Here is a 25,831-nt window from a genome sequence, read left to right on the forward strand (position 1 = left end):
ACAAGAGAGCTAAACGGAGCCTGGACATCTTGATTCTCTATGTGCTCCTTTTCTCAAGATATCTATTGAGGTTGACATAATCGCTCTTCGTTCTACTCCAATGCCAGTTTACTGTCCATTTCCTTCCAGTCAAGCATTGGCTTTACAACCCCATGTCCATACGTTATACGTTATCGCAATAGATATTTATCTTGAGGCTAAATGCCTCCAGTGAGTCATTGAAGAATACATCTCATATACCATATGCTGTTGCTGGTATACATCCTTGATAGATGGATCTATCATGTGGCAGCCTTAGCAACTCACGTTTGTGAAAGCGCATTCCTCGCCAACTCCAGGTTACGATGAAAACTTGGATTCATACTAGGGGTACGAAGAGATGATGGCAAGGTTCATAGATTGATATTAATGTTTCAAAATGCCCCGAGGAAGCGGGTGACAGCCTCAAGTGAACAATAAGGATGGTTGCAAGCATCGCTTGACATGGCTCTGACACCAACACATTAGGGAATGTGGGGAATACAGGGAATGCAGAATCAATTGCTTATAAATTCTCTAGATTCCATGTTTTCTTTCCCCCTCTATTGAAAGGGTCCAATCCAGTATATTGTCATTCTTGCTATACCGGCCAATGGTGGAACAGCCATATACCCGGAACCAGAGCATGTCACCGTTTCCGTCCTCAGTTTCTCCAACATGTTACTCGAATGCGGACTTTAAAAGTCCCTGTGGCTGATATCCCCCCAACCGTCAAACAAAGAGAGAACAAGAGCGAGGTTTAAATAACTACACATTCTGGTGGTTGGTTGTTTTTGTATTAGTAGAAATTAGTGCGGTTAGAGAAGCTGAGTTTTGCTACTTTTTTTGTTTTCTTTTCTTTCCTTTAACGACTCTCTCAGCTGCAAGTTTCCCGGGCTCTGTTCTCCATTCTCCTTCTTCCATCGCTTCTCAATTTAATACATGTTCCGTTGCATACGCATTGCTACATGTATCTCTGTGCTCAATAAGCTTTACCTTTCTCAAGAGATACCAATTTCACATCAACAGGAACAGATAACCACAAGTTAAGAGGCCAACCAGTTGAATGAAACCAGAATTTTCTCCTGAAATGGAGAAGACGGGGGGTGGGAGGGGAAATACCTCAGAGCAGGTTAAATTTGGTACTATATCAGATATCTCTGATTAGCCAAACCTTCTTACGGGAATAATGAATAATGGACAGAAAGTATGAACACGCATGCAGCCATGCCTCAGGTCCACAGAGACCACTGTTCCCCAAAGAACCCCCCCCCCCCCCCCCCCCCAAAAAAAAAAAAAAAAAAAAAAAAAAACATGAAACAGAAGGCATCCATGAATATTTCAATCAACTCCTGGGACTGTTCAAAATGACCAAGGAACGATACTACAGAGACCCTCTGTCTCAATTCTGAGCTCATAGGAGCCGGTGGTTTAGTTACCATTACCTTTTCCTTTCCTTTCTACAGTTCGGGGTGGATTTCCACGCGTTGTTCTACAATCCTTCTAGCGAGTTCTTGGTCACCTTCCACCACCAACCACCATAAGTTGCTTCTCGGAGGGCGTTTCGTTGCTGCGATTCCATTTCTGGGGCAACAAGGCCGGATGCATATGTACGTACCCAGTAACTAGTTAGGGGTACATTAGTTATTACGACGCAAGTATTGCAAAAATAATATATTTTATGGAGAAGAGCGTATTGTACGGTTCTGGGCGTTGAGAAGCGGAAGGGTCGAGATCGCCAAACCTTGGGAGGGCAGAGTCTAGATCTCAGCGTCGCCAGAGAAATTCGATCAAGGTCTAGAGCGTCCTTTTCAAACGTGGGGGTTTTTGCTATTCTTGCAAAAACTACCGCAACGGCAAGAACATAAGCGCATAACAGCAAGTATACTTGGTAGTTTATCTCCCGGTCTACAAGGGTGCTGCTATCAATGACAACAACAACAACAACAAAAAAAATATATATATATATATCGGCTGGAAATTCGTTGCTAGTTGAGGGTCGATAATATCTCGCTCACACAATTCCACGTGCTCTTGAATTCGTCAACTGTTGTCTCAAGCGGTTAGAACACGAGCAGATTTCACGTTTCTGCCCCCTTTTTGGTATTGAATTTGACAATCACTCATTGCAAAAGTCAAGTTTCCATCCTCCGATAGTCGACATCGGATTTCACAGATCCATGGATTGAATGATCTCAAAGTCCTATTTTCCCCTTGACAATGATTCCAACCAGCGAACAGACAGGAAATCATTCCGCAGGCGGAATGAGTATTAAATCTCAATCCGACCAGTCAATACACATAAACCAAATGCCCAAACCAAACCCTAGCACTTCTTATGAGTTTCAGTTTCAATGAATCGCATGCCTCCAACGAAGAACTATGGGCATTGAAACGTCCCTTCTTGGGTCCACAGTTGTATTCCTAGGAACGCCGTCCCAGCAATGCACAATAACAAAGTGCAACTTCCATCCACCCGATCATGCTGATCCCCATACGACACCCACCCAAGCAGCCCCGGAGGTTCCCAGTTGTTATTTCATGATAGATGGATGCAACGAGACCATCATTTGCGGGACCGTAAAGTTTCCAAGCCCCGTGATTATCCGAAGGGTATTGCACTAATGTCAGGAGAAGCACCTGGGGGGGGACTACAGGTCATATGAAAACAGATCACGGGCGTGCTTCTCATCCATCTGAGGGATTCTTTGAAGTCGTCCATCACCGGTGTGGGTGGTTCAGTTCCCGCTGCTTCAAATCTGAAAATTCTGATGCTCCACGCGAGCTCCCCATGGCAATTTCTGGGCAGTTAGAAACCGTCTCTAGGATGATATGCAAAGTGTGGTTTTCATGCCTGTCTCACTACAGTTGGCTTAATGACAGCTGAATCACCTGTTTGGGATCGAATAATTCGAACCCTTTTACCATGTATTATTTTGCAGCGTCTATGGATAGAGGTAGACGATGTCGAGCATCAGGCAAAACCGTCAATGAAGAAAGTACTTAGGTACCTACCTTAAAAGGAGGTTTTTGACTGATATATATATGTGGAAGTGGCCCCATCGTTCTTTCTTCGCACTGTCAGGGGGGTCCGGCCAAGCTAAGGCTAAGACTAGGGTCTTGGCGTCCACTTGTCTCCAAAGACGACGACATCCGCCGACCAGCAGAGAATCGGTCTCTTAACAAACATGCATTCGACAACAAAAATGAAGGCCCGGACTCAAGTGTCTATACTTTCGATCTCGTCTCACTCACAATTACCGCCCCTAATTCCACAGGCACTGACTGGTCTCGCTAACTAACTTTGTCTTTCAAGCCCGTGGTAGTACCATGATGACTAGTTACCAACGCGCATCTTATATTTCGTCTCTTCGCCGTGTCTTCCAAAAACAGTGTCCATGATTGGAAAAATATTACAAGTGGAGATAGATGAATTTGAGCAATTGCCAGTGGAGATAGGAAAGACACTCCTAATTTTGCGCCTCCGTCCGGAGTTATGTCGGATTGCCCTGCGCACTGCTTTAAATTCGATGTATACCATCCCTATTTCCACAATCGCGTCACGCCACACACTCCCGTACCGGGTACATTTAAACCGAAAACGGACATTGCTCTTTCATACACTTCTACGGCTAACGTTAATCATCCGAAATACAGACTTGGAAGATCCGTTTTTCAAATCTGCCATGCCCTCCCTCAATGGCGGATGAATATCATCATATACACCCCCTTAATGTCCAGGGTTGTCTTGTCTTTCAAAGTCCCATCTTCTTCTACCTGGTTGAAAGAGACGACGGGTCTGACTTTGTTTTCAACAGGACGCTTCGTTGAGTCATACCGATTAACATACAAGTTTCTGGGGACGAAGAGAGAAGGGCAGCAAGGGGGGGAAAGGCTGGATCCCCATCTTGGTACCACCAAGCGAGGTTTATTTTATATAATTAAGAGTTGAACGAAACTTCTAGCTGCGACTCAATGTTTTACCAGGGTTATTATAAGCAGTCGCCCTGCCTATACCTCAAAAATGATATACTCTAAGGATCCCCTTTAGGCATATTCTTTCCTGGAATCATTCAACGTCACTTATTCGTGAGCCAACCGCCGTGTTAGATCACTTTTTTCTGGCCCACAGATTCCATAGAGAGGGTTAGCAGACGCAGAATCAATACAATTTTCCCCGGCGTTAAGGATTTTGGGTCCCTGATTCAGACCCAGGCTTCCTGGGAAACGCTCTGCCCGGGGCGAACTTGATGCACATGCTTAATGCCTGCTCCGGGCGATGTCGATGTTGCAGCTAGAATAATTTCCAACACCTAATCTAGGTAAGCTCCGGCGGTTGCGCCAGCGCGACTTTTTCGTTCAAGAAACACAGCTCTACGTGAGGGAAAATCTTCGAATATCCTGGCAACCATCAACTCAGTGATTATTCTCGTATCCTGTTTGCCTCTCTGTCCGTACGATTATTTGCGCGAAAACAGACCTGCTGAATACAGCCTCAGCTTCTCTGGAATGTCCAACCTATCATGTTCCTTATTGAAAAGAAATAGGGAAGGAAGAAGCGAAATGTAGTGATGTACCATCTATTCATCCTTTCCAACAGCATGCGGCAGCTGAAAAAGAGGCTGCGTAAATACAACTGGTTTCAAAGGACAATCCTACCCAACCGCTTCAATGGGCAAAAATTTGGGGAGAAAACTCTGCCTCTTCCATCGCACCTCCATGCCCTAATTTCTATTTTGGCCACTACGTATGCTTATCTACTGAAACGCATTCCAGCAGTATACCGGCATTACATGTGCTGAACTTGAGATATGCGTAACGACAACCAGGAGAAACGACAGGTGAAAAGGAGAAAGAAAAGCAAGCCTAGTATAACGATAAAGCTGGGCAATAATAGAGACGGGACCGATGGCTTATCCCTCCACTCAAAAATCATATACCAGAACCCAGAGCAAAAGATAATTGAAAACAAGCGAAAATGCTCGAGAAGTATGCTGCTAATTCTCCTTTTTCTAGATCGTTTTTCACCGCCGAATGCATAACGCAAATGAAATTCAACGTCCCAAACGCCAATAATTCAGCAAATCACAATTGCAAGAGAAAAGGGAACTCATTGTTTCTCCCTCCTCACCAACCTCCCTAATATCCGTAAACCTGACCGAGACCATCTCGTCTCCTTCTGCCCCCCTGCGCCATCGGCAACAGCAGCAACCCTATCCCTACCTCCTCCAAGAGGTTGACTAAGCATCGACTGCCGCATGTTTCCCTTCTTCCGCGAAGAAAATGACATTCCCCTTAAGAACATTCGATATTTTGTAGGCTTGATCGGGGTCGGGGACTGGGACTGACTGATCCTTTCAAGCGGCCTAGGAAACGCGACTTCTGAGGACATTGAGGTTAAAGTCAGTGTTGAAACAGCAGCTATTGAGGCGGGTCTGCCTGTCATCGAGCTGTGCGGTAGAGAAGTGGAAAATGTGCTGGCGCTGTAGTGATCTGGGAATGATAGGGAGACAGAAGATCCTCGACAATAGGCATAGTAGCCCATGAAGGGGGTTTGAGAAATGAGGCTGGGCGATGGCGGCGCGGAGGTGGATGCGGAACCCGGGTTGCCGAGTTGGAGCGCTGCATAAAATCTCACGGGCTTAGTAGAGCGTTTCGGGGAAGGGCGGGTGGATGGAGCGGAGGTGTCGAGGTAAGGCAGTGGGAGGCAGCGGGGGATGTACTCATCCTCGTGGTTAGGGCCGTTGAGGTTGGGAGACCCCTGGTGCTGGGGCTGTTGGAGGTATGGTTGGTATTGTTGCCTTTTGTCCTCTTGCTGTTCCTCTTGCTGTTCCTCTTGCTGTTCTTGTTCCTCTTGCTGTTCCTCTTGCTGTAACACCTCTTGCTGTTGTTCTTGATCTTGCTGATTCTGATTCTGAGTCGCTTGCTGTTCTTCTTGTTCCTCTTGCTGTAACACCTCTTGCTGTTGCTGTTGATCTTGTTGATTATGATTCTGAGTCGCTTGCTGTTCTTCTAAATCGTGCACCATTGACTGCAGCTTTGGCTGATCAGGCAAATCAGGCGTCGGTGGTGGCGATATCATATTGACATGAATATCTGGTAGTGGGTACGATGGTTGCTGGATCGTTTGAGAGCGAAAGGGAAAGTCGTCGTCGTCGCAAATTGCGGCAATTGTTCCCTTTTTCTTTCCCACTCTCTTTTTATTTACACCAAGTGGAAATTAACTGATGCAGGGTATAGGGCACACAGGCGGAGGGAGTAAGCACTAGGTAGGGTCTCCGGGTTTACCCAGCAGGTTCCAAGAGACGTAAATAACCAAAGAGTAGGAAGATAAGGCTCAGCAACGGGTGACACCAATCAGTTGTTTATGGTCCTTGTGTAAATCGTAGATGAGTTGTCGAGGTGCGGAGTATGGAGGTTGCCAATTTCCGGAACCCAATGCGACCGCATACAACGTTAAGTCCCTACTCAATGCTCTACCAGCTCTTACTTTTCGCGCTCTCTAGACACGTCTCCGTTCGATAGAACTGTTCCTAGAAGCATGAAGATGATACCTTTCTCATGCACTGTTCTTTGCGCACCAAAGGATGGGACTGAGATTGTATTTTTCTTTTCCTAGTTCGTTCCTCTTATTAACTCTCTCGTTCCTCTCTTCGTGCTTGATACCCCGGTTGAGAGAGAAATGAACGCGGAACCGGGATCTCAGTATTCTTCTGTTTGTTGTTTCAGTTTATTGATGACGAGTGACATAAATGCCAATTCGGTTGGATCGTTGATCAACCAGAGCCGGAACAAAATGTGGCTATGCGGAACGGTGGTGGTATTATAAAAAAGGGACACCATATTTTTTGGCATTGCAAAAAAAAAGTACGGGGAAAACAATATCCCCAACTATATAGCAAATTATCGCGCAAACAAGGACAGGAACCACAGAATGACAAAAACCGGCAAGTTGATGAAAGTGGGAAATCCAACTTTCTTTCGACCAAGCTGCTCCAAGTCGGCCCAAAATGGGCCCAGACTCAGAGCAACAATATTGATGTTCCAATGTTTGCAGAAGAGAGAAAAAAAACTGGGACCCCCCCAATTGACGAGTTTCCCGTGGTTTGTCTGATTAGTTTCTTCAAACAAGCTTGTTACAATATCTATCCGGAGAAGTACTGCGTAAGCTCGAGATTTGAAGCTCTCATAGCAGACTAGCGAAAAAGTGAATATACTATTTATATCACCATGGAACAAGCCACTGACACTGTTCTTGCAGTGCAGATCATCTTCAGGGCAGGAAATGTCAATTCCAAAAACTCTCCGAAAGCCCGGGGTAAAATACTATATCTATGCTGACAGCGCAAATAATAATAAGGAATCTACACTCTAATAGTAGTACTCATCAAGAGTTATCGTATCCAAAGTGTGTGTGGCCATGTTGTCGATATGGCCCCAAAAGCTCTCTAATTTAAAAAGGTTGAAGAAATAAATAGAAAATGAGAAAATGAAGATTCCCAAAACAACGAGACGGAAAAATGGCTGGGCTGATGTCAGCAGCCAGTTTCGATTTGAAGAAACTCCATCCCGAGGCATAGCGGAGCGCTTGGATTGTTTGGCTTCGTTTTGCTTTCTTACATCCATCCTTATCTAGTCGGTCCTTACGGAGTATAGGTAATTTGGCATGAAGCAATAGTCACCACCACTCAAGCATGTATTTTATTAGAGGAAACCGTTCAACGGGTCAGCATATCGCCGCCAATATTGTATTATCCAAACCACTTCAACTGGATATTAAAAATAGCACATTCTATGCAGAGCGACACAACTGCCCAGTTGGGTGAATTTATAGGATACCAACTCAATGACCCGTGGTGAATTTCTATTATTTTCATCTCCCAAGGTATCTTGGAAAGCCTTCAATTGGGGATGGTCAGAGTGAGAGGCTATTCCGGAGCCACTTCCGAGACCAAAAGCTACACTCTCCATTTACTCCCCACCAGATATCTCCAGAGAGTCAGGTTTAAACGGTGATACTTAGCGCAAGGCAGAATCCACCCACGAGTTCAAATGTGCTTCGTAGAATCCACCAAGAGCGGATCAAGCTCAGATGGGTTTGCAATCCATCAGTACAGACACAAACGCAAATTATTGCAGAACTGAATTAACTCCACCCTTTCAAAATTAATAATACATTTGGTGCACACTCAGAGACCAGGAAATTCTCTGCCTTTGTTTATCCGGGAGAAATCACAGTGCGACTTTCTCAATAATTTCCCATCCTTCAAAGGTGCCCGCCTCTGGAGCTTCTTTCGTGTTTCATTCGCCATTCCCCATTGATCCCTAGATGATAAGGGGATTCAATTATCCCCAATGGAGGGATACATGTACTTGAAGACAAACGCTATTTAGCGAGGTGAGAATCCTTTTATCCAGGAGCCACGATATTCTTTTTCCATCCGAGGACATACACGATATATAAAGCTAAGTCCGACATATCCTTAAAACCAGAAACACCATGTTACTTACAACTTTAATGCTATCCTCCCTTTTCGAAGGCCTGTTTTCACCCCCGCTCTTCCCTTCTTTCGTATCCGAAATAAATACCGACCCAGACAACCCCAACACCTCCAACCCTTCACCGTTGACCCCAATCACGATATTACTTATTTAACGTCAAACAAACCCAAGGGCATGCGCTGTACACCCGCCCTCCAACGCTCCAACTCGAACTACCATGCGTAGGTATATATATATATATATATATATATATATATGTTCCCGAATGCCAGGGTGAATTGGGCAGATGGATATTCCCATCTCGCCCGCATGATGGTAGCGGAAGGCAATGGTATGGGGGATAAGTGACGTGAGCATCGGTGTGTGTTTTGGGCTGGGTTAATGTTGGGGTAGATGAGATACGAACGCGCAGCGCATGGACGTGGGACGCAACGATGCGATATGTAGAGGGTGTTTGGACTTGGGAACGACAGTGTATACATCTGTCTATTGCCTTCCGTGGTACTTTTATTGATGAATTACTCGCGATGTGGGAATGAGAATAGGAAATTAAACGTATAGATTGATATACCTGACGATGAACGTTATTTCCTCTAGTTGCTCTCTTCGGTTAGGGTTGTAGATTTAGATGGTAGGGGGTGTGTTTGAACAATTTAAACTATTTATTTCTCAGACTGAAGATTGTACCGGGTCTTACCCATACATATGTAAATATATTTACTCGTTGATGGCTGGTATGTTGATTTCGTGAACATACTGTACAGAACCATTAGTATCTAATATATATATATATAAATATTTATATATTTTCCTGCGACTAACGTTATAGCTCTTTCCTAATGCTTGATATATTAGATCCATCTATCAGTAATAACCACCACAATAAAAATCCACACCATAAACCACTACATATACATTCTTCCTTAGAAACAAAAGAATTATACGCACCGTCCTCCAAAAGCTCTGCTGGGAGCTGGAACTTCAGCGGGAAGACGACATCACATGACCATATACTTTTGTTGAAGTGGGATGATTTGATCTCAGAACGACCTCAGGTGTAGAGTGATCGATGGGAAGTCCATACGGCATGAAATTGACATTACAATCAATATATATTGTGTACCTTAAAGAATGTGCTTTTGCTTCAAGAGACATGGAAGTTTGCTATAGAGAGATTTCGGGGGTAATTTTATGGGAAAGGACAAGGCCAACGGTAACCGGCTAAAACTCGAGACACTACGCGTCGAAGGTGAGATGCCATAACAACAACGAGAAGCGGCGAGACAGGAACACGAAATGTTCAGATATCCTACGAACAAGGAGATAGAGAAGCATATTTGTATGTGTAATTCTTGGATTTTGATTTCCTTTGATATCCCACAGGAATAACCACGCCACCAGGTTCCGTTAATGGATAGCGGGAAACAACAAAAAATGGGAGTAGAAAGGAAATAAGGAGGGAGGGGGGGAAAAAAACCCCATCACTCTTGGATTGGTTTATATGATACAGAATTTGACTCCATGGCCACAGCCAGCCCACCCAGGAATAAAGGAGATAAACATGTAGAAATTAGAAACCCAACAAACAGTAAACCCATGACCGCAATTGAAAATAACAAAAACAGCATTTGAACACCACGAGACCGGTATCGTCGAATGAGAAAACGGAATGAGAAAGAGGGTCGTTAAAGGCAGAGGAATGTAATGGTTGGAGAGAAAAAGGTTGGTTGTTTATCCACCGAAACCGTAGAGAGTGCCTTGAAAAGGGAGTCACAGTCAGATACAAAGTCGAAAACAGCCAGTAACCGAAACAGGGATAAAAACTCACGTCCTTGTCTCTTCAGGGCGTAGACAACATCCAGCGACGTGACTGTCTTTCTCTTGGCGTGCTCAGTGTATGTGACAGCATCGCGGATGACACCTTCCAGGAAGGTCTTGAGGACACCACGGGTTTCTTCATAGATCATGGCGGAGATACGCTTGACACCGCCACGGCGGGCAAGACGACGTATGGCGGGCTTGGTGATGCCCTGGATGTTGTCGCGTAGAATCTTGCGGTGACGCTTGGCACCGCCCTTGCCGAGACCCTTGCCTCCTTTGCCGCCTATTGAGATGAAGTTTTAAGTCAGTGAACTGCTGTGGTGGTGAATTTGGAATTAAAGACGCGTCGGGAGACGGGGGGGTCTTGATTGGAAGGGTGAGTGAACAACTTACGTCCAGTCATGTTGATAGAGGGGGGTGGTTAGAAGGTTGTTTTTTTTTTTAAAAAAGAGCAGAGAAGGATTGTGGAGTGGTGGTGAATGGTAGAGGTAGAACTGTCAACGCGTAAAAGAGCTGATGTTGCGACTGTGAGGGAAGGGAAGAAGAAACAGAGAAGAGAAGTCGAGGGGTGCACTATTTGAAGGGTGTCCGGGGCTGAGAAGGTGATAAGGTGTGATCACGACGCTAGGACCAAATCGGGCCAATCACGGCTCTCAGTGACTCAGCCAACCAGGTTTGATCTGGCGGGACTTGTGAAAGAAGGGCAAATTTCTGATCCTGCCCATGGCAATTCACCCAACGCAAATTCTGAGTGATTAGCCCATGATTCCGAATCGGATCACCGCGAAGAACGGCGCTGAGGTACTGTGATTAAAATCAAACGGTGTTGTGGATGGGATCAGAGCCATAAGCCAACATCGAAATTGTGCTTGATCCTCATTGATCCTACGCTCTGATTGGCTCCCCAGGGTTTCCTTTGACTGGCCTAGCGCCCTCTTCCCGACTTTCCGCCAAGCCGAGGCAGCTGCCAAGCGAAATCAAACTCAACCTGCCGCTTTCGACGCGGCTTCCCTCTGCGAAAATCAACCGCTTTGTTGGCTCTGGAAAATCAAACAAATCAAACCCAATCAGAAACGGCGCTAGGTATACAGCAGAATTGCCTTGAACTTCCCAACCTATATGGATTACCTAATTGCCTTCCCACGGCTCTTTAAGATCACACTTTTAGCCTTCTCGCCACTACAAATACCTTCCCCCACCCAGTCTCCCTCCATCTTTCTTACAACTCTCAGCGACTTCGTCATCTCAGCCCCAACCCAACGCAACGCCAACCACATCATCCATCCAACACTCTCCATCAACAACAACTTGCATCAAAACAGCCGTTTTAAAAAAAAAATAACCTCATCCATTTATCACAATGGCCAGAACTAAGCAAACTGCCCGTAAGTAGTTAACAGCCCTTATCTGTCGTCGCTGTCGTCGCTGTCGTCGCTGTCGTCGCATCAGCCATCGCTCCAATCATGGACGACATCAGCCTACAACAACACCTTCCTAACCATATTTCATCCATCCATCAAGCACACTCTAACATCCTCTTCAATAGGTAAATCCACCGGAGGCAAGGTCCCCCGTAAGCAGCTCGCCTCCAAGGTAGCTCGCAAAGCCGCCCCATCCACCGGTGGCGTCAAGAAGCCTCACCGCTATAAGCCTGGTAAGTAGCAACGCGTCGTCTTCCAACTATCAACCGTATCACCAAACAACATTCCTAACACACTACCACAACAGGTACCGTTGCTCTCCGTGAGATCCGTCGTTACCAGAAGTCTACCGAACTCCTCATCCGCAAGCTCCCCTTCCAGCGTCTAGTCCGTGAAATCGCTCAGGATTTCAAGTCCGATCTACGCTTCCAATCTTCCGCCATCGGTGCCTTGCAGGAGTCCGTTGAGGCTTATCTCGTCTCCCTCTTTGAAGATACCAACCTCTGCGCCATCCATGCCAAGCGTGTCACCATCCAGTCCAAGGACATCCAGCTCGCTCGTCGTCTGCGTGGTGAGCGTTCGTAGATGTCGCTTGTCTTAGTTTTCTGTCTTTGCTAGCCTTATTTTCACTCTTATGATGAATGGGTTTCCTTATTTTTCTTTACTAGTGCTTTTTTTATTTATTAAATCGTGGCTATGGGTGTTCCTAACAAACTTTCGTCTTTTATGACTGGGCTGAGTTGATGGGTTTGCGATTCTCCTTTTTTCATACGGGCTCTTTTTTCTCTTTATTAGCTTATCGGTTTCTATTTACATACCAGCACATTATCAAAGTGTGGAATCGATCAGCAGCAAAGAGTGGCAAATGGCGGTTTGGGATTCGGTTCAAAGGCGTCCTTAATTTTGCTTTTTGTACATTAATTTGCTACTTGACACAAGACAACGAAAACAAAATGGTTTGTTTGTCTTAAATGATTAGATTCCCCTCTTCTGTTGCTCTTCAGCATGCAATTACTTTTTCACGTCTCTCAAATAGTAATAATAACAGGGGCAGTATCACCCGGATATTCACGCGTTCACGTTTTGATTTTACTTTCTAGTGCCTGCGCCAACACAAACAGGTCGCTTCAACCCTGCACAGAGTAGAGTACAGTAGACATCAGTGGAGTAATATAACGTAGGTATTTCGGTAATGCGATCCCCGTGGGATAATATACATATCATACTATGATCTGGTTGATGGCTTTTCCTCGTCCTTCATCAAACGATAACGAAGTTCCCCTGTTTTCTCTCTCGAATATGATTCATCCGCCCTCCAAAGACGAGAACTGTTACTCAATAAACTCAGCCAATTTGGGCAGCTCCATATCGTAGCGCATCTGGCTATAATTGATTTCCCAGCTTTCCCCAATACGCGGTTCAGATTCTATCTCCTCTCTTCGCTGCTGCTGTGGGGGATGAAAATGGATGGTAGGCGTTTTTAACATAACCACTACCGCAGAATCACCCGTAACCCTCACGATTTCACATGTAAGGAAGATTGCTTTAACTATTTTGAATATAAAAGTAATGTACCAGTACAGTTATTGCTTTTCTGATTGGCTTCATTCTGGTTTCTCACGGCGAGCGTGGATATAACAATACCTCAGGGAGAAATTATCAGGATAGAATTCTTTATCACAGGATGGTGAATGCAGTTCTACGTGAAATATCTGTTGTAGATTCCATATGGATTCGATATAGTCTCATGATAGTGCAGTTGTTCTCATGGCCATCTACACCTGTTACCTGAGATAACTATATATTTGTATTTTCTCCCCGGGCTGCAACGCATCATCCAACAGCACATCACACCAATAGAAATGGCATATTCCTCATAATCTCCAGGACAATACCACCAACTACCAAGATTCTACTCAATAATCTCACGGTTAAATCTTAGAGCCACAAGCCTCCTCCTCAAGGTAGTGCATGACATGCCGGCAGGATTCAGAGAATCACACAACTTTTACACCGCACATCTGGGAGGTATAAGCAGGATCGATTAAGGGCCATATTGTATAGAATAATTAATGCGGGATTCCCTGCCTTCGAATTCTCCCAGCGATTTGCATTCAGTGCGGCGGTTGCGATAGGTATCTGTCCAAAGGCTCACATGTCATATTTTCGGGCCTTTGAGCACCTAGGAATCTAGGGGTTTATCTAGGGTTTGCGTCGATCTTGGGATTTTGGGTTAACCGAAGCGCCAGGACTGAAACTTTGACGGAAGAAACCAAGTTAAACCAAGTTTAACCACGTCATATCGACATAACTTTTTGTTTACCTACAGCTCTAAACTACACTTTCCATCCCCCCCCCATTATTCTTTTTCTTTTTCTTTTTCTCTTTCTTTTCTTTTCTTTTTTTAAACTACCGATTTAGATTAATCCGAATGATACACATGATACGCATCGCTGGGAATACGCCACGAGAATAAACAGGAAAGACCCCCGAACAAAATCCGAGCGCAGGAGAGTGAGGGATTGTTTGGGTTTGATGCGAAGGTTCATTAAAAATTTGGAGGAGAAATTTTTATCTGTCTACGTAACAAGGAAACGACTTGGGGGTGTGAAGATGCGCATCTCTATTGCGCCGAGAGGCTTGCGCACTGTTATCGCAGCTGCGAGAACGACGACATCGTGCCAGACAACAAGGGGTCCGCGGTATTGTTTGTCTTGTCAGGATATCCATCGCATTTGTAGAGTGGGTGTGAGGAAGGGGAAGGGGAGTGGAAGGGAGAGGCAGAAGAGGAGGGAAATAAAAAGAGAGTTCCATTCAACTTCGACGTCCTCGTCCGCGTGGACTCCTGATTCATCGCTTCTCGGGCAGATTTCGCGATCAACTCCGCCTCCGTCTCCGTCTCCGCTATCGTCCTCATCTGCGACAGGGCCTTCGTCAGCGTCGTTGAAAAGAATAGAGAGGACAGACAAACCTGCGCATGGGAATTCGTCGGGGCCTTCGGGTAATGATGGTATGATCAATTGTAGCGATAAGGCCTCTCCCCCTTCACCTCCTCCACCGCAGCGGAGGAAACAAGAAAGAGACCAGGAATCAGATCAAGAACAGTTACAAGACCTACGACCTGTAGAGCAAACCACCATCAACCCAACATCCGCTCAGATATCTGCTGGCGCATCGATACCCGCTATTACCTTTCCAACCCCCACCCCTAGCACGACAACTACAGATAATACCAACACCGCTACCACCGCTACTATCACTACACCATCGACACCATCACAGCTACCACCACCTCCCAGAACTCTCCGCCAAATCATAAAATCAACCTCCATAGGACGCGCGGCGGATTTCTACAGCCGCATGCAGAGTCGCAGACCTTATTGGACGCAGTTGTGGTGTACGTTGTTTATATACCTGTGTGGGGATTTGAGCGCGCAGTTTGTTGTCGAGGATGCAGGGAAGGAGAAGGGGAAGGACGGGGTGATAGGAGGGGATGGAGCTGGAGATAGAGATGGAGCTGCGGTGCGAGAGGAGTTAATGGCGCGGTATGGATATGATCCGTTGAGGACGGTGAGACATTTGACAGTTGGTGCTGTGGCTGCCGTGCCGAGTTATCGATGGTGAGTTTTGCTATTTTACTTTTTTCTCTCGATTTTTCGTTTCATTTCCCCCCCCCCTTCCCCGGGCCCACAATCCATCTCTCTGACTCGGATGCTTTATCCTCTTGTTTTACCTTCATATATTTACCACCTATCTAACTAACCCCTACAGGTTCATGTTCCTCCACAACAACTTCAACTACGCCCGCTCCAAACTCCTGTCAATCCTCACAAAGGTATCCATCAACCAAGCCATCTTCACCCCAATCTTCAACACATACTTCTTCTCCATGCAATCCTTGCTCGCCGGCACATCCCTCCAAGATACATGGGAGCGTCTCAAACTCGCTCTCCCCATCAGCGTCATGAATAGCGCTAAGCTCTGGCCCGCCATCACGGCGTTTATGTTCATGTATGTTGATCCGCAGTTTCGGAGTATTTTTGCGGGGAGCATTGCGGTTGGTTGGCAGACATATTTGAGCTGGTTGAACCAGAAGGCGGCGCGGGATATTGGTGGGGCAGTGCAGGGGGAGGAGTTGATGGGGCGGCGGAGTGGTGGAGGTGTACGGGCTACAACTCTGGCTACGCCTGCGGTGTCGGTTTGATTTTTGAGAGATTTTGATATTCTGTTTTTAAGATGATTTCACAGACGGGGGTTGTTGGAATTCTATTGATTTTTTTTAGTTCGCTCCTCGTCCCGTCGCTGTCGACAGGATAGAGAGACAGATGTTGTATTCTTAGATGCTGGTCATTGCAGATGTGATACCATTTTTTCTCGTCTTATTGGTTGTTTCGTTATGATCCTTTCAGGATAATGGTGGGAGGCAGTCACAGATTTGATAGATAGAGAAAACAAGGGTAAGGGGATGTAGATACAAATTCACTATTCTATGATTTCAACTCCCTTATTGAATACAACTATGGGTTATTTACTCGGTGCTTATTCCTAATAGAAGTTTCTTACTATGTAGTTAGTTAACTTACAATATGATGTTAGTTACTAAGAATCCCTGACTAACTAACTAACCTTATCTAGTTAGTTAATAGTGTTGCACTGAATTCAAAAACTGTTTGCAACCACCAGCAACAAGAAGAACCAAAGCAGAATTTCTATATACACCTTCGATATAACTCCAGGTGACTTTCTCAGGTAACCAGCTGCCACACAATAATTGAAAATCACCATGGTAAGCACATTTTGCTGCTCTATTAAATGGACCAGCCAGTCCCTCTAGACAATTTCGTCCTCACATCGCCTCCGCCTCCCGCTTCTGCTCTCGCACCACATTTCCCGCAGCGGCTCCTAGGAGCCCCGCTTTCAGTCTCAACCACGGTTCCACCTCTAAGATTAGCACCGGCAACAGCATTAGCATCACAGGCAGAGTCACCAATAGGCGATAATAGCCTCGACAGCGCAGCGAGCAGCGATTACGGATCCGACTTCTCCCCCGACGAGCTGGAGGAGCTGAATCTGCTCCTGGCGAAGATCAGAGCGGATCACGAGAATTCAGGAACTGTTCCCGGTTCTTCTTCAGGAGCTGCTACGCCTGCCCTTGCACCTGTCGCGGTTTCTGCGAGTGGAGACGGCAGTGCTTCTCTCGCGGCGGCCGCTGCCGCTGAGATAACCGACCAGATACCGAAGATCCCCGTCTTACTGCTGCCGGATATTGAGGATTATGCGGGTGTGTCGAGTAGCAGATCACATAAAGTTTTGGGGAGGATACAATGGAGTTTTAGTTCGCAGAGAACTGGGCGGGGGATGCCTTTGTTTACCGATGGGAGGGGTAGGGGTAGGGGTAGGGGTAGGGGAAACATGGAGCAGGGGATTGGCAGTTGGGGTGGTGCGTTCTTGCTATATTCTTATTTCTTCCAATCTTTGCCCTTTGATCTCTTTTTTAGGAGCTACCGTCAGAAGACTGACTGACTCTTCTGACAATCAAGCGTTTAGCTGAGCACGAAAATTCACCCGAAGGAAGGCAGAAGGATAGACAGAGAGATCGGGAGCGGGAGATGCAGCAGATAGCCGCAGAGCAGAATATACAGAAGGCGAGTGCGAATGGAGATTCGAATGGTCTGGTTGCTCAAGATAAGCGATCCCCCCTTGAACGGTTCCGGACCTGGCCAAGAAAGGCTCTGTCGGTTACGGATTTGGTGTCTCCTGCCTGGTGCGAGTTACAGTATTGGTATACATTGACGAAATTTGGACGCAAGAGGGCTACACCGGCTATGAAACAGGGGACCATAGTGCATAAAGAGTTGGAGGAACAGGTCCATACAACCGTTCCTGTTGAGGTTATGACTAAGGAAGACGGATGGGCTTTACGACTTTGGAATGTTATTCAGGGGCTACGTACGCTCCGCGTTTCGGGGATGACGAGGGAGTTCGAAGTCTGGGGGAATGTCGATGGAGAAATCGTGACGGGAGTAATTGACCAACTCTCTTACGAGTGTCCCGACCATGAGCTAGACGCATTAGCAGAGGCGCATTATGCGGATGTTAGAACGTCTAAATCGTTGTTTCCGGAATACCAGACTTCCATTACGGAATTCTTCCTATCTCCGGCTAGTGGTGGGAGAAGGTTGTCTGACATAGGAGTGCCGATTTCTGAACAAAACATGGCCCCCTCAACGACGACACCTTCAACGCCTTCAAGTCTTCAAGGGAAGATATACCTCACGGACATCAAGACGCGCGGGAAAAGCAGTGGTTCCATTCCCTCTCTCAGCAGCACCAGCTTTCGTCCCACCCACGTCCAACTACAGCTATACTACCATTTCCTCACCCGACTCGTTACCACAGACGATGTCACCATCGAAGCCATCGCTTCACGATATGGTCTCCAAACAGAGCAGCCATTCTCTGACTCCTTCCTCGCCCAAATAGGCGACCTTGATGAGGAATTGTTCGACGCGTCACATGATTTAGACGTGGATTATTACCCTCCATCGTCAGGTGCAGAAGCCGGGGGAGAAGGATCACAGCCCACTAGCAGCCTAGACTCAATGGCCATACTCCTGGAACACAACTCCCTCTCCAGCCTCTGGAAGCTCATGAAATCTCAACTCCGTCTTACATTCCTCCCCCGAAACTCCAAAACACCACCAACTACAATACCTATGCCATATCAATCTCAACCTCAACCTCAACCCCATCCTCAAGCCCAACCCACCAACAACTTGCTCCAAGATACCCCATCCCTAACAACCCTCCTCTCCCCCGTCCTAACAGTCACCTATATGACCCCATCCACCACCTCCGATGAACAAATGCAACACCTAGGCAGCCGCTCCTTCCTCTTCAACCCTCCTTCCCTCTACAACTACCTAGCTGACGAAATGCGCTGGTGGCGCGGGCAAAGGCCGGCGCGTGGCGTTCAGGTGATGGAGGCGTGGAAGTGCAGGATTTGTGAGTTTCGGGAGGAGTGTTCGTGGCGGAGGGAGATGGAGGAGCGGATGGCGGTTTATAAGAGGAAGAAGGGGGAGGTGCGGAGTGAGAGTGGGAAGGGGAAGGGGAATGGGAATGGGGAGGCGTCGTTGGTGGCTGATTAAGGAGAAGGAGAAGGTAGTGGGGAGGGCGTGGGGAAGGGGAATGAGGGGTGTGAGTATATTGGGGGTATAGGGTAGGATTTTTGGGGGATGCTTTCATGCTTATATGATGGGGAGGTGTTCATGGGTTACGAGAGGGTTGTGTTGTGCATCTTATTTGTCAGCGGGAAACTGCAATTTTATCTTCTGGGAGGGACGCATTTTGGAATGTCGAATGTGCTCTCTGCATGTACGAATGCATATGGATATGGATATGAATATGGATTTTGTGGGCATTTATGGTTTACTAGAGTTCTTGCTTCACTTTTACTCCCACTATCCCATTTCTCCCCCTCGTCTCTGCATATTGCAGCTTTTTTGTATTCAATATCTGGGTATACAACATTGGCAGCATTCCGTGGGAGTTTTAACCTTACCTTGAGAGACGAAAGAGCATTCTAGGGACTTTTTTTTAACGAAGTTTTATTGGTGAATATTTTGAGAAGAAGACATTTTATTTCTGTCTTTTTTTTCCTGATGGATCTGTACTGGTTGGGCAACTAGTACAAGGCATATATACGTATATACCCCAAAAAAAGGAACAAATAAAACACGCAAATGCTGCTGACAAAAGCATTATTAGAACTTAATAAATCAAGTCTTTAACCAAGAGAGGAAGAAGGTGTTTTAATATATCTGACAGATAATGTGAGATGCCAGATAAAGATACTCACGCACCTAGAGCAGGAGACACAGTTAGTACGCTCAGGTAAAGAGAAATTGTTCTTTTATATAACTCTGGATGTTGAACTTTTTATTCTGTAATTAGGAAAAAGTTGAAATCATCTATCTCCATCTTTTGTATTAAAAGGTGAAATAATTTCCAGTTCTCGGCACCCCAATTTCTTTTCTTGACTCAAACTGTTTCACGTAGAGTCCGTACAGCTCGCGAGACGTTGCATCCCGTCTTACGAGATGGTATCATCGCTCGATGATACGCCCATTACCGCTTTCTGTATAGAAGGAGATGATCGGTTAGTTTTCTAGAAGCACACTGATGAAGGAGTAGAGGGAGAGCTCAACAAGGAAAGACACGAGACATACCCTGGCATTTTCATACACGGGCGTAATATCAGTCCAGTATTCAGACTGTTCGGAAAACGCACGCCAAAAATTAGCCATATTTCAATAAATCATAAAATAGAAACGAATAAATCAAGGAATTTTACTAACCTGATACACTCCCTGGGCAACCAAAACCTCCAGACCCGGTAAAACCGTCCACCCCGCATCACTAGCCAACTTCATTAGCGACGTGACAGAAGGTTTATACGCCATTTCGAGTAGAATACGCTTTGGGGTGATGCCAGTCTTGCGCTCCGCCTCTACATTAGCCTTCTCGCACAAACTCAAAATCTCACAGAGCACCTCTCTCATATGCAGTTCGATCGGTTTATCACCCGGTATCGTCCCGATTGCCACCATTGGAAGAGATTCCAGAGCCTTTACGTCATCCACTATGCGAATGTTGTAGTCTGCAGGGAACGAGGAGGCCATGCAAGCCAGCTTTTCGGGCGAGCGGCCTACGATGTAGATGGGGGAGTAGCTCATGCTATTCAGCGCGAAGATGGCGGCGCGGGCGGTTCCGCCGCCTCCGATGATCAGGCCGGCAGAGGAGGTGGTGGGGGTAGCAGCTGAGTACGCGCCTGCGTCACTTAGGCAGCGGACCATCCCTTGCCAGTCTGTGTTGCGGCCGATGAGGCGTGAAGATTGGGATTTGTCGCCTGGAGCTGCCGGGACGGAGACGATGGTGTTGACTGCTCCGATCATTTCTGCTTCTGGAGCTATTTCATCGAGTAGGGGCATGATGTCTAGTTTTAAGGGGATGGTGACGGAGGCACCTCCAAAGTCTGGGGATAGGATGAATTCCTTAACGTCTTCCACGTTGTCTGTTTCTATTCTCCCGTATGTATGTGGCAAACCCATTTGTTTGAAGAGAGCGTTGTGCATTGCTGGAGATCGGGAGGAGGAGACGGGTTTGCCTATGACGGCAAATTTCTTTGCCTTGATCTCACCCATGAGGGACAGACCCTTTCGGATCTCTCTGGCGGATAGTTGTCCAGGGGCTGCCTTGAAGGGGAGGCTGGGATGGGATACCGGCGTCATGAAGCCATTAAGGATCCGGCTTAGCTGGCCCTTGTAGCCCATATTGATAGCGATCAAGGGAACATCGTGTTTTGCTTCTGCCCATGTTTTAAATTTCTTCAGGGAAGCATTGTCGTCGAGTGTTTTTGCAACACCAACAAGTTTGATCACGTCTCCATACTGAAGAGCTTTATTGTAGATCTGAATCCATGATCCGTTCGCCCATGACAATAGTCCTTCGGGATCATGATGAGAGGCAATGATTTTCGAGAAGCCTTTCATTTCAGTTACAGTGCGCAGGAGCTGTTCTGGGAATGACAGTTCAAGGTCCACAAATTCAGACCCCATCCGAATGGCAAGGCGGTAGAGCTGCAGGGCAGCATCGTATGCATCATCTGGGAACCGACCTCCTTGGCTCTTTGTGCGGATGGTAAACACGAGAGGAACTGAGACCCGACTTCGTAGCACGGATATTTGCTCAGCAACATAGTCCACAGAGGGGATTTCGCTGTCAGATTGTGGATCTTTGAGCAAATCAACACGAAGTTCTACCGCATCTGAGCCCAGCGTAACTTCTTTCAGGATGTTGCTAGCTGGAGTGAGATCAGGAAAGGTTAGCGAAACGAAGAAAGTATTTTCCTTCCTTCTCATCTGCGCAAGGCTGTCCAATTGTCCAGTTATAACTTTCAAAAAGCGATTGAAGCCATGAAGTACCTGCGCCATCCCATCGGGTTGCGTTATCCGGCTGTAATACTGAATGTTACTACATTCCTGGTACCATGGTTTTCGACGCAACCAGACACTCATCATATCCTCCACATAGGCTGGGCGCGTCTTGTCAATTTTGAGGAAATCCATAACTTCTTTAATGTCTCGCATCGCAAGTATGACATTGCCCTTGGTTTTGTGATACTGGGTCAGTAGTTCTCGAGCCTCAGGCAATTCAACAACACCTCCACCACAGGCAAAAATGTATCCCATTGGTTTTTCAGTCATTACACGCCGTAAAAGTGCGAGTTCAGAATCCCGGAACCCTTCCCAGCCTCGTTGTTTGATCATTTCGGGAATCGTCATACCTTCACTTTTTTCCAGCTCGTCATCTAAGTCTATAAAAGGTCGTTGAAGTGCCTTGGAAACCCATACGCCACTCGTGGTTTTACCTGCGCCTCGCATGCCGATGATGAAAATAGATGCAGCCGATTTGTCTAAATGAGCAACGCCATTCGTTTCTGCCCTCTCCTCTACCTCCACCTCCTTTCCATCCAGCTTCACTTTGAAAGTCTGAGCTAGGGTGTTCCACCAGCCGGGCCACGTTTTCCCTACGCATTCCTTTTCAAGGATCAGCGTTGGCTGCGGAGCAACCAATGCAAGGACGCTGAAACTCATTGCTACGCGATGGTCATCATAGCAAAACACACCTTCTGTCGGATGACGCAGAGTCGAACGGTCGATACCATCAATTTCAAGACCATCGTCATGCTCCCGACAAGTGACGCCAAATTTGGCAAGTTCATCCTTCATTGCTTTAATTCGATTGCATTCTTTGACCCTCTGGTTTGCGATACCGCATATCCGTGTAGTGTGATTCGATCCCTGACCTCTTGCCACGGCAGCAAGGACTGAAGCAGTAAGGAATGCGTCAGTCATAGGCTCCATGTCTATGGTAGGAAGTGATTTGAGTTTTCCACCAGCAGTTCCAGTCACCGAAGTTGAGAAGTCTGTTTGATTCACGGTGCATCCCATAGGTCGCAGCACCTCAATGGCGAATCGGGCATCGCCTTGCAAGGACTTGGAACCAATATTCGGGATGGTGCAGGAAGTGCCCGTCATAGCCGCAATCGCCAAGGGGTATGTGGCCGAGCTGGCATCACTTTCAACAACATATTCCGCAGGGTTCTTATAGACACCACGAGGGATATGATAAGTGTGCTCTTCCGTTTCAGATTTTTTGACGTCGATGCCGAACGACCTCATCATAGCAGTGGTCATGTCGACGTAAAGTTGAGAAACAGGCTTGCCACCCACAAGACGTAGAGTCACTGGCTCTTTTGCATAGGGAGCGCACATCAGCAATGAGGAAACATATTGAGATGATACTTTGGCATCAAGACGCATCTCCCCACCAGCAAAGCCTCCAGAAGCAGTAATCTTGAGTGGAAGACTCTTCGGATTTTCGAGGTACTCGATATCAGCCCCGTTGGCCTTGAGAGCGTCAACTAGATCGCCGATGGGCCTTTGCTTCATCCGTGCATTTCCTGTAAGGACACTTGAAGCGACACTCCCTTTTTGGGCGAGAGTAGCGACCGTAGTCAGGAACCGTGAGGCCGTCCCAGCGTTTCCTAGGTATAATTCTTTGGGGCTAGCCACCATCCTACCACCGTTGCCATTGACCACGAGCACCTCACCCTGACTTTCCCATGAGAATGTGGCGGCCCCTAAACGCTCAAGGGCAGTAAGCATAACCTCAGTATCGTCTGAATGCAGGAGATTTTTGATGCGACATGTGCCTGACCCAAGTGCCGCAAGGACAAGGGCCCGATTTGAGATACTTTTCGATCCTGGGGGTGTGCAGGTGACATTCAGAGATTTTGGGAAACCTGGATAAACTTCGATGCTTGGCGCAAGTACAACTTGGAGGTCTTCATTCGACACTGTACTCGCCCTGGGCTCATAAGTGCGTCCAATAGCAGAGAGAAGTACGACTTTCTTCTTTGGCCCGTCGTTCTTTTTGTCAACACCCATATAGGTGATTATTTGTTCCACGCTACAATGCTTGCCGGCAGTCAGCCTCTTTATCCGTTCATCTTTGAGAGACGTTGGCAGCTCATAGCTGGCCAGGCACTTTGCAATGCGAGCTACCGAAACGTTATTTAGAATTCCAAGATGGCGAGCCAGTTCGGCTTCTTTGACCATTCCGATGGAAACACATTCCCCGTGTAGGACTTGCGGGGCTAGGATAGCTTCTATAGCATGGCCGATGGAATGGCCGAAATTCAGGAGGTTGCGTAGTCCACCCTCCCTTTCGTCCGCTGACACAACTTGAGCCTTGAATTCTGCGGAGGATAAAATTGTTCTTTTCAGGGTCTCTTGGATGCTACTGAATCGTAGTCGATCCGGGGTGTTTTTGGATTTTACAGCAGCTAGGATGACGTCAGCGTCATTTTCTAAGGCCGCAAACTTTTCTTCACTGGAAATTGCAGCAGTCTATGGGCACCCACAAGTCAGCAGTGGAAATTAAAAGGGGCTTGCAATAAAGGGAAATAGGGGAGTTGTGGAAGAGTAATCCACCGACTTTGATCACTTCCGCCATGCCATTTATAAACTCTCTCTCGGGTAGCGTATTCAAAAACTCCATATCCAAATAGATCCTCTGCGGTTGCCAGATAGCACCGATTAAATTTTTGCCATTTGGGGTGTCAATCGCAGTCTTGCCACCAATCGACGAGTCGACCATGGCCAAAAGGGTTGTAGGGACTTGCACAAAGCGAACTCCACGCATATATGTGGCAGCAACGAATCCAATTAAATCTCCAATAACGCCACCACCCAAGGCAATGATCACAGTGTCTCGCCCGCATGGAGGTTGACGGGCAAGCATCCAGTCTTCAATTTCCGCCTTGGTCTCCCGGGATTTTGAAGATTCACCGGGAGGGATTTCGTAGGTAAGAAGGCGAGGTTTGGGAGAAAGCCCCGCTGCTGCATTTTCGAAGGACTGTTGGAAGCCTGCGAGATAGAGGGGTGTCAAGTTCGTGTCGGAAATTAGGATGTAGGTTGAGGAAGCACAGTTGCTCAATAGATCCTTAGCAACATAGTTCCGCCAGATGCCAAAATCAGCGACTATGCTTTCGCGGCCAAGAATGCTGATCTTGGTTGGAACTCCCATGGTTGATTATGAATCTGGGGGAGGTAGAGGAGTATGGGTGTTTATGAACGGATGGGAAGACCGGAACGGCGTTGTTGGATTCTTCCTCGCCACGTCCTCGTTCGCATGAAGGAATCAGTGATAATTAGCAATGCTGCAGCTCGTGATGTATTTTGGAGCTGGGTTATGAGTCAATTGAGCAATGAAGTGACACCAGATGCTGTCACAGCAGCTGACGTGCGGGGAGTTTTCAAGCTGCAGATGATGAACAAGCAACGGGCTGGTGTTTTAGAGTCGCCACACAGACATTGGGAACACAAGAACACTGCAAGTGGCCAAAATTCTTTCAAGGCGATCTCTTCCAGTTTCGTAGAACCGATGTGAGTTGTCGGTTGTTGACCCAAGCTGTGACCCAATTTTGTCCTCTGAGTTACGCGAGGCATCGGGCAAGGAATAAAATGCTCTAGAGTCCAGTAATTTAAATGTTAGCCAGCCCTTCGAGAGTTTTGTTAACTTAGTTAATTACCTATCGCTGTATTAATATGGCGCAAAAACACCAGGCTATTCTATTTTTGAACTAATGTAAAGTTTAGATAACTGATTTTGTAGGTTAGGGTCGCGCCATTGAATTCAATCAATGACACCGAATTTCAACCAGGTTACAGTCAAAATACCGTCCCGATACAATTCTCGAAACGTAGGCTGAGGGAATATAAATCCGGTAACTAAGCTCTGTTTTTTCCATAATTGATATGTTCCATAGTAGTTATATCCCTTTTAACTTCTTGTGGGATCTCCTCTTCAGGTGAAAGGCTAGCTAGAACTATCTGTTGGGGCGGCTACCCGGGCAACTTGTGCCCAACACTTCTGAACTCGAATCGCGCTTGAATTCGTCCCAAATTAACAGTTACATCCAACCAAAAAAAAAAAAGCTGCAA

The 25,831-nt window shown here is 46.7% G+C and overlaps 7 protein-coding genes across 7 annotated transcripts; 4 read left to right on the forward strand and 3 right to left on the reverse strand.

The window, feature by feature from the left end:
• Positions 1–5,128: 5,128 nt before the first annotated feature.
• On the reverse strand, positions 5,129–6,100 carry PADG_00870 (uncharacterized protein; the record flags this gene model as incomplete). The annotated part of the gene is made up of 1 exon (XM_010758224.1): positions 5,129–6,100. The coding sequence occupies one exon, from the start codon at positions 6,098–6,100 to the stop codon at positions 5,129–5,131; it is 972 nt and encodes a 323-aa protein (XP_010756526.1).
• A 4,105-nt stretch (positions 6,101–10,205) lies between these two features.
• Positions 10,206–10,744, reverse strand: PADG_00872 (histone; the record flags this gene model as incomplete). Its single annotated transcript, XM_010757715.1, has 2 exons — positions 10,206–10,624; positions 10,735–10,744. 2 exons carry the CDS (start codon positions 10,742–10,744, stop codon positions 10,206–10,208), a joined length of 429 nt encoding a protein of 142 aa, XP_010756017.1.
• A 957-nt stretch (positions 10,745–11,701) lies between these two features.
• Positions 11,702–12,347, forward strand: PADG_00873 (histone H3; the record flags this gene model as incomplete). Its single annotated transcript, XM_010758225.1, has 3 exons — positions 11,702–11,726; positions 11,888–11,995; positions 12,070–12,347. 3 exons carry the CDS (start codon positions 11,702–11,704, stop codon positions 12,345–12,347), a joined length of 411 nt encoding a protein of 136 aa, XP_010756527.1.
• Positions 12,348–14,375: 2,028 nt separating this feature from the next.
• On the forward strand, positions 14,376–15,966 carry PADG_11160 (uncharacterized protein; the record flags this gene model as incomplete). Its single annotated transcript, XM_010758454.1, has 2 exons — positions 14,376–15,382; positions 15,534–15,966. The coding sequence occupies 2 exons, from the start codon at positions 14,376–14,378 to the stop codon at positions 15,964–15,966; spliced, it is 1,440 nt and encodes a 479-aa protein (XP_010756756.1).
• Positions 15,967–16,574: 608 nt separating this feature from the next.
• Positions 16,575–18,910, forward strand: PADG_11161 (uncharacterized protein; the record flags this gene model as incomplete). Its single annotated transcript, XM_010758455.1, has 2 exons — positions 16,575–17,202; positions 17,310–18,910. The coding sequence occupies 2 exons, from the start codon at positions 16,575–16,577 to the stop codon at positions 18,908–18,910; spliced, it is 2,229 nt and encodes a 742-aa protein (XP_010756757.1).
• Positions 18,911–19,854: 944 nt separating this feature from the next.
• PADG_00875 (pentafunctional AROM polypeptide) lies at positions 19,855–24,914 on the reverse strand (the record flags this gene model as incomplete). The annotated part of the gene is made up of 4 exons (XM_010757716.1): positions 19,855–19,899; positions 19,991–20,035; positions 20,120–24,235; positions 24,324–24,914. 4 exons carry the CDS (start codon positions 24,912–24,914, stop codon positions 19,855–19,857), a joined length of 4,797 nt encoding a protein of 1,598 aa, XP_010756018.1.
• Positions 24,915–25,019: 105 nt separating this feature from the next.
• PADG_11162 (uncharacterized protein) lies at positions 25,020–25,622 on the forward strand (the record flags this gene model as incomplete). Its single annotated transcript, XM_010758456.1, has 2 exons — positions 25,020–25,273; positions 25,508–25,622. The coding sequence occupies 2 exons, from the start codon at positions 25,020–25,022 to the stop codon at positions 25,620–25,622; spliced, it is 369 nt and encodes a 122-aa protein (XP_010756758.1).
• Between the last annotated feature and the right edge of the window lie 209 nt (positions 25,623–25,831).

This window comes from Paracoccidioides brasiliensis, assembly GCF_000150735.1.
Source record: "Paracoccidioides brasiliensis Pb18 unplaced genomic scaffold supercont2.1, whole genome shotgun sequence".
NCBI classification, from domain to species: Eukaryota; Fungi; Ascomycota; class Eurotiomycetes; order Onygenales; family Ajellomycetaceae; genus Paracoccidioides; species Paracoccidioides brasiliensis.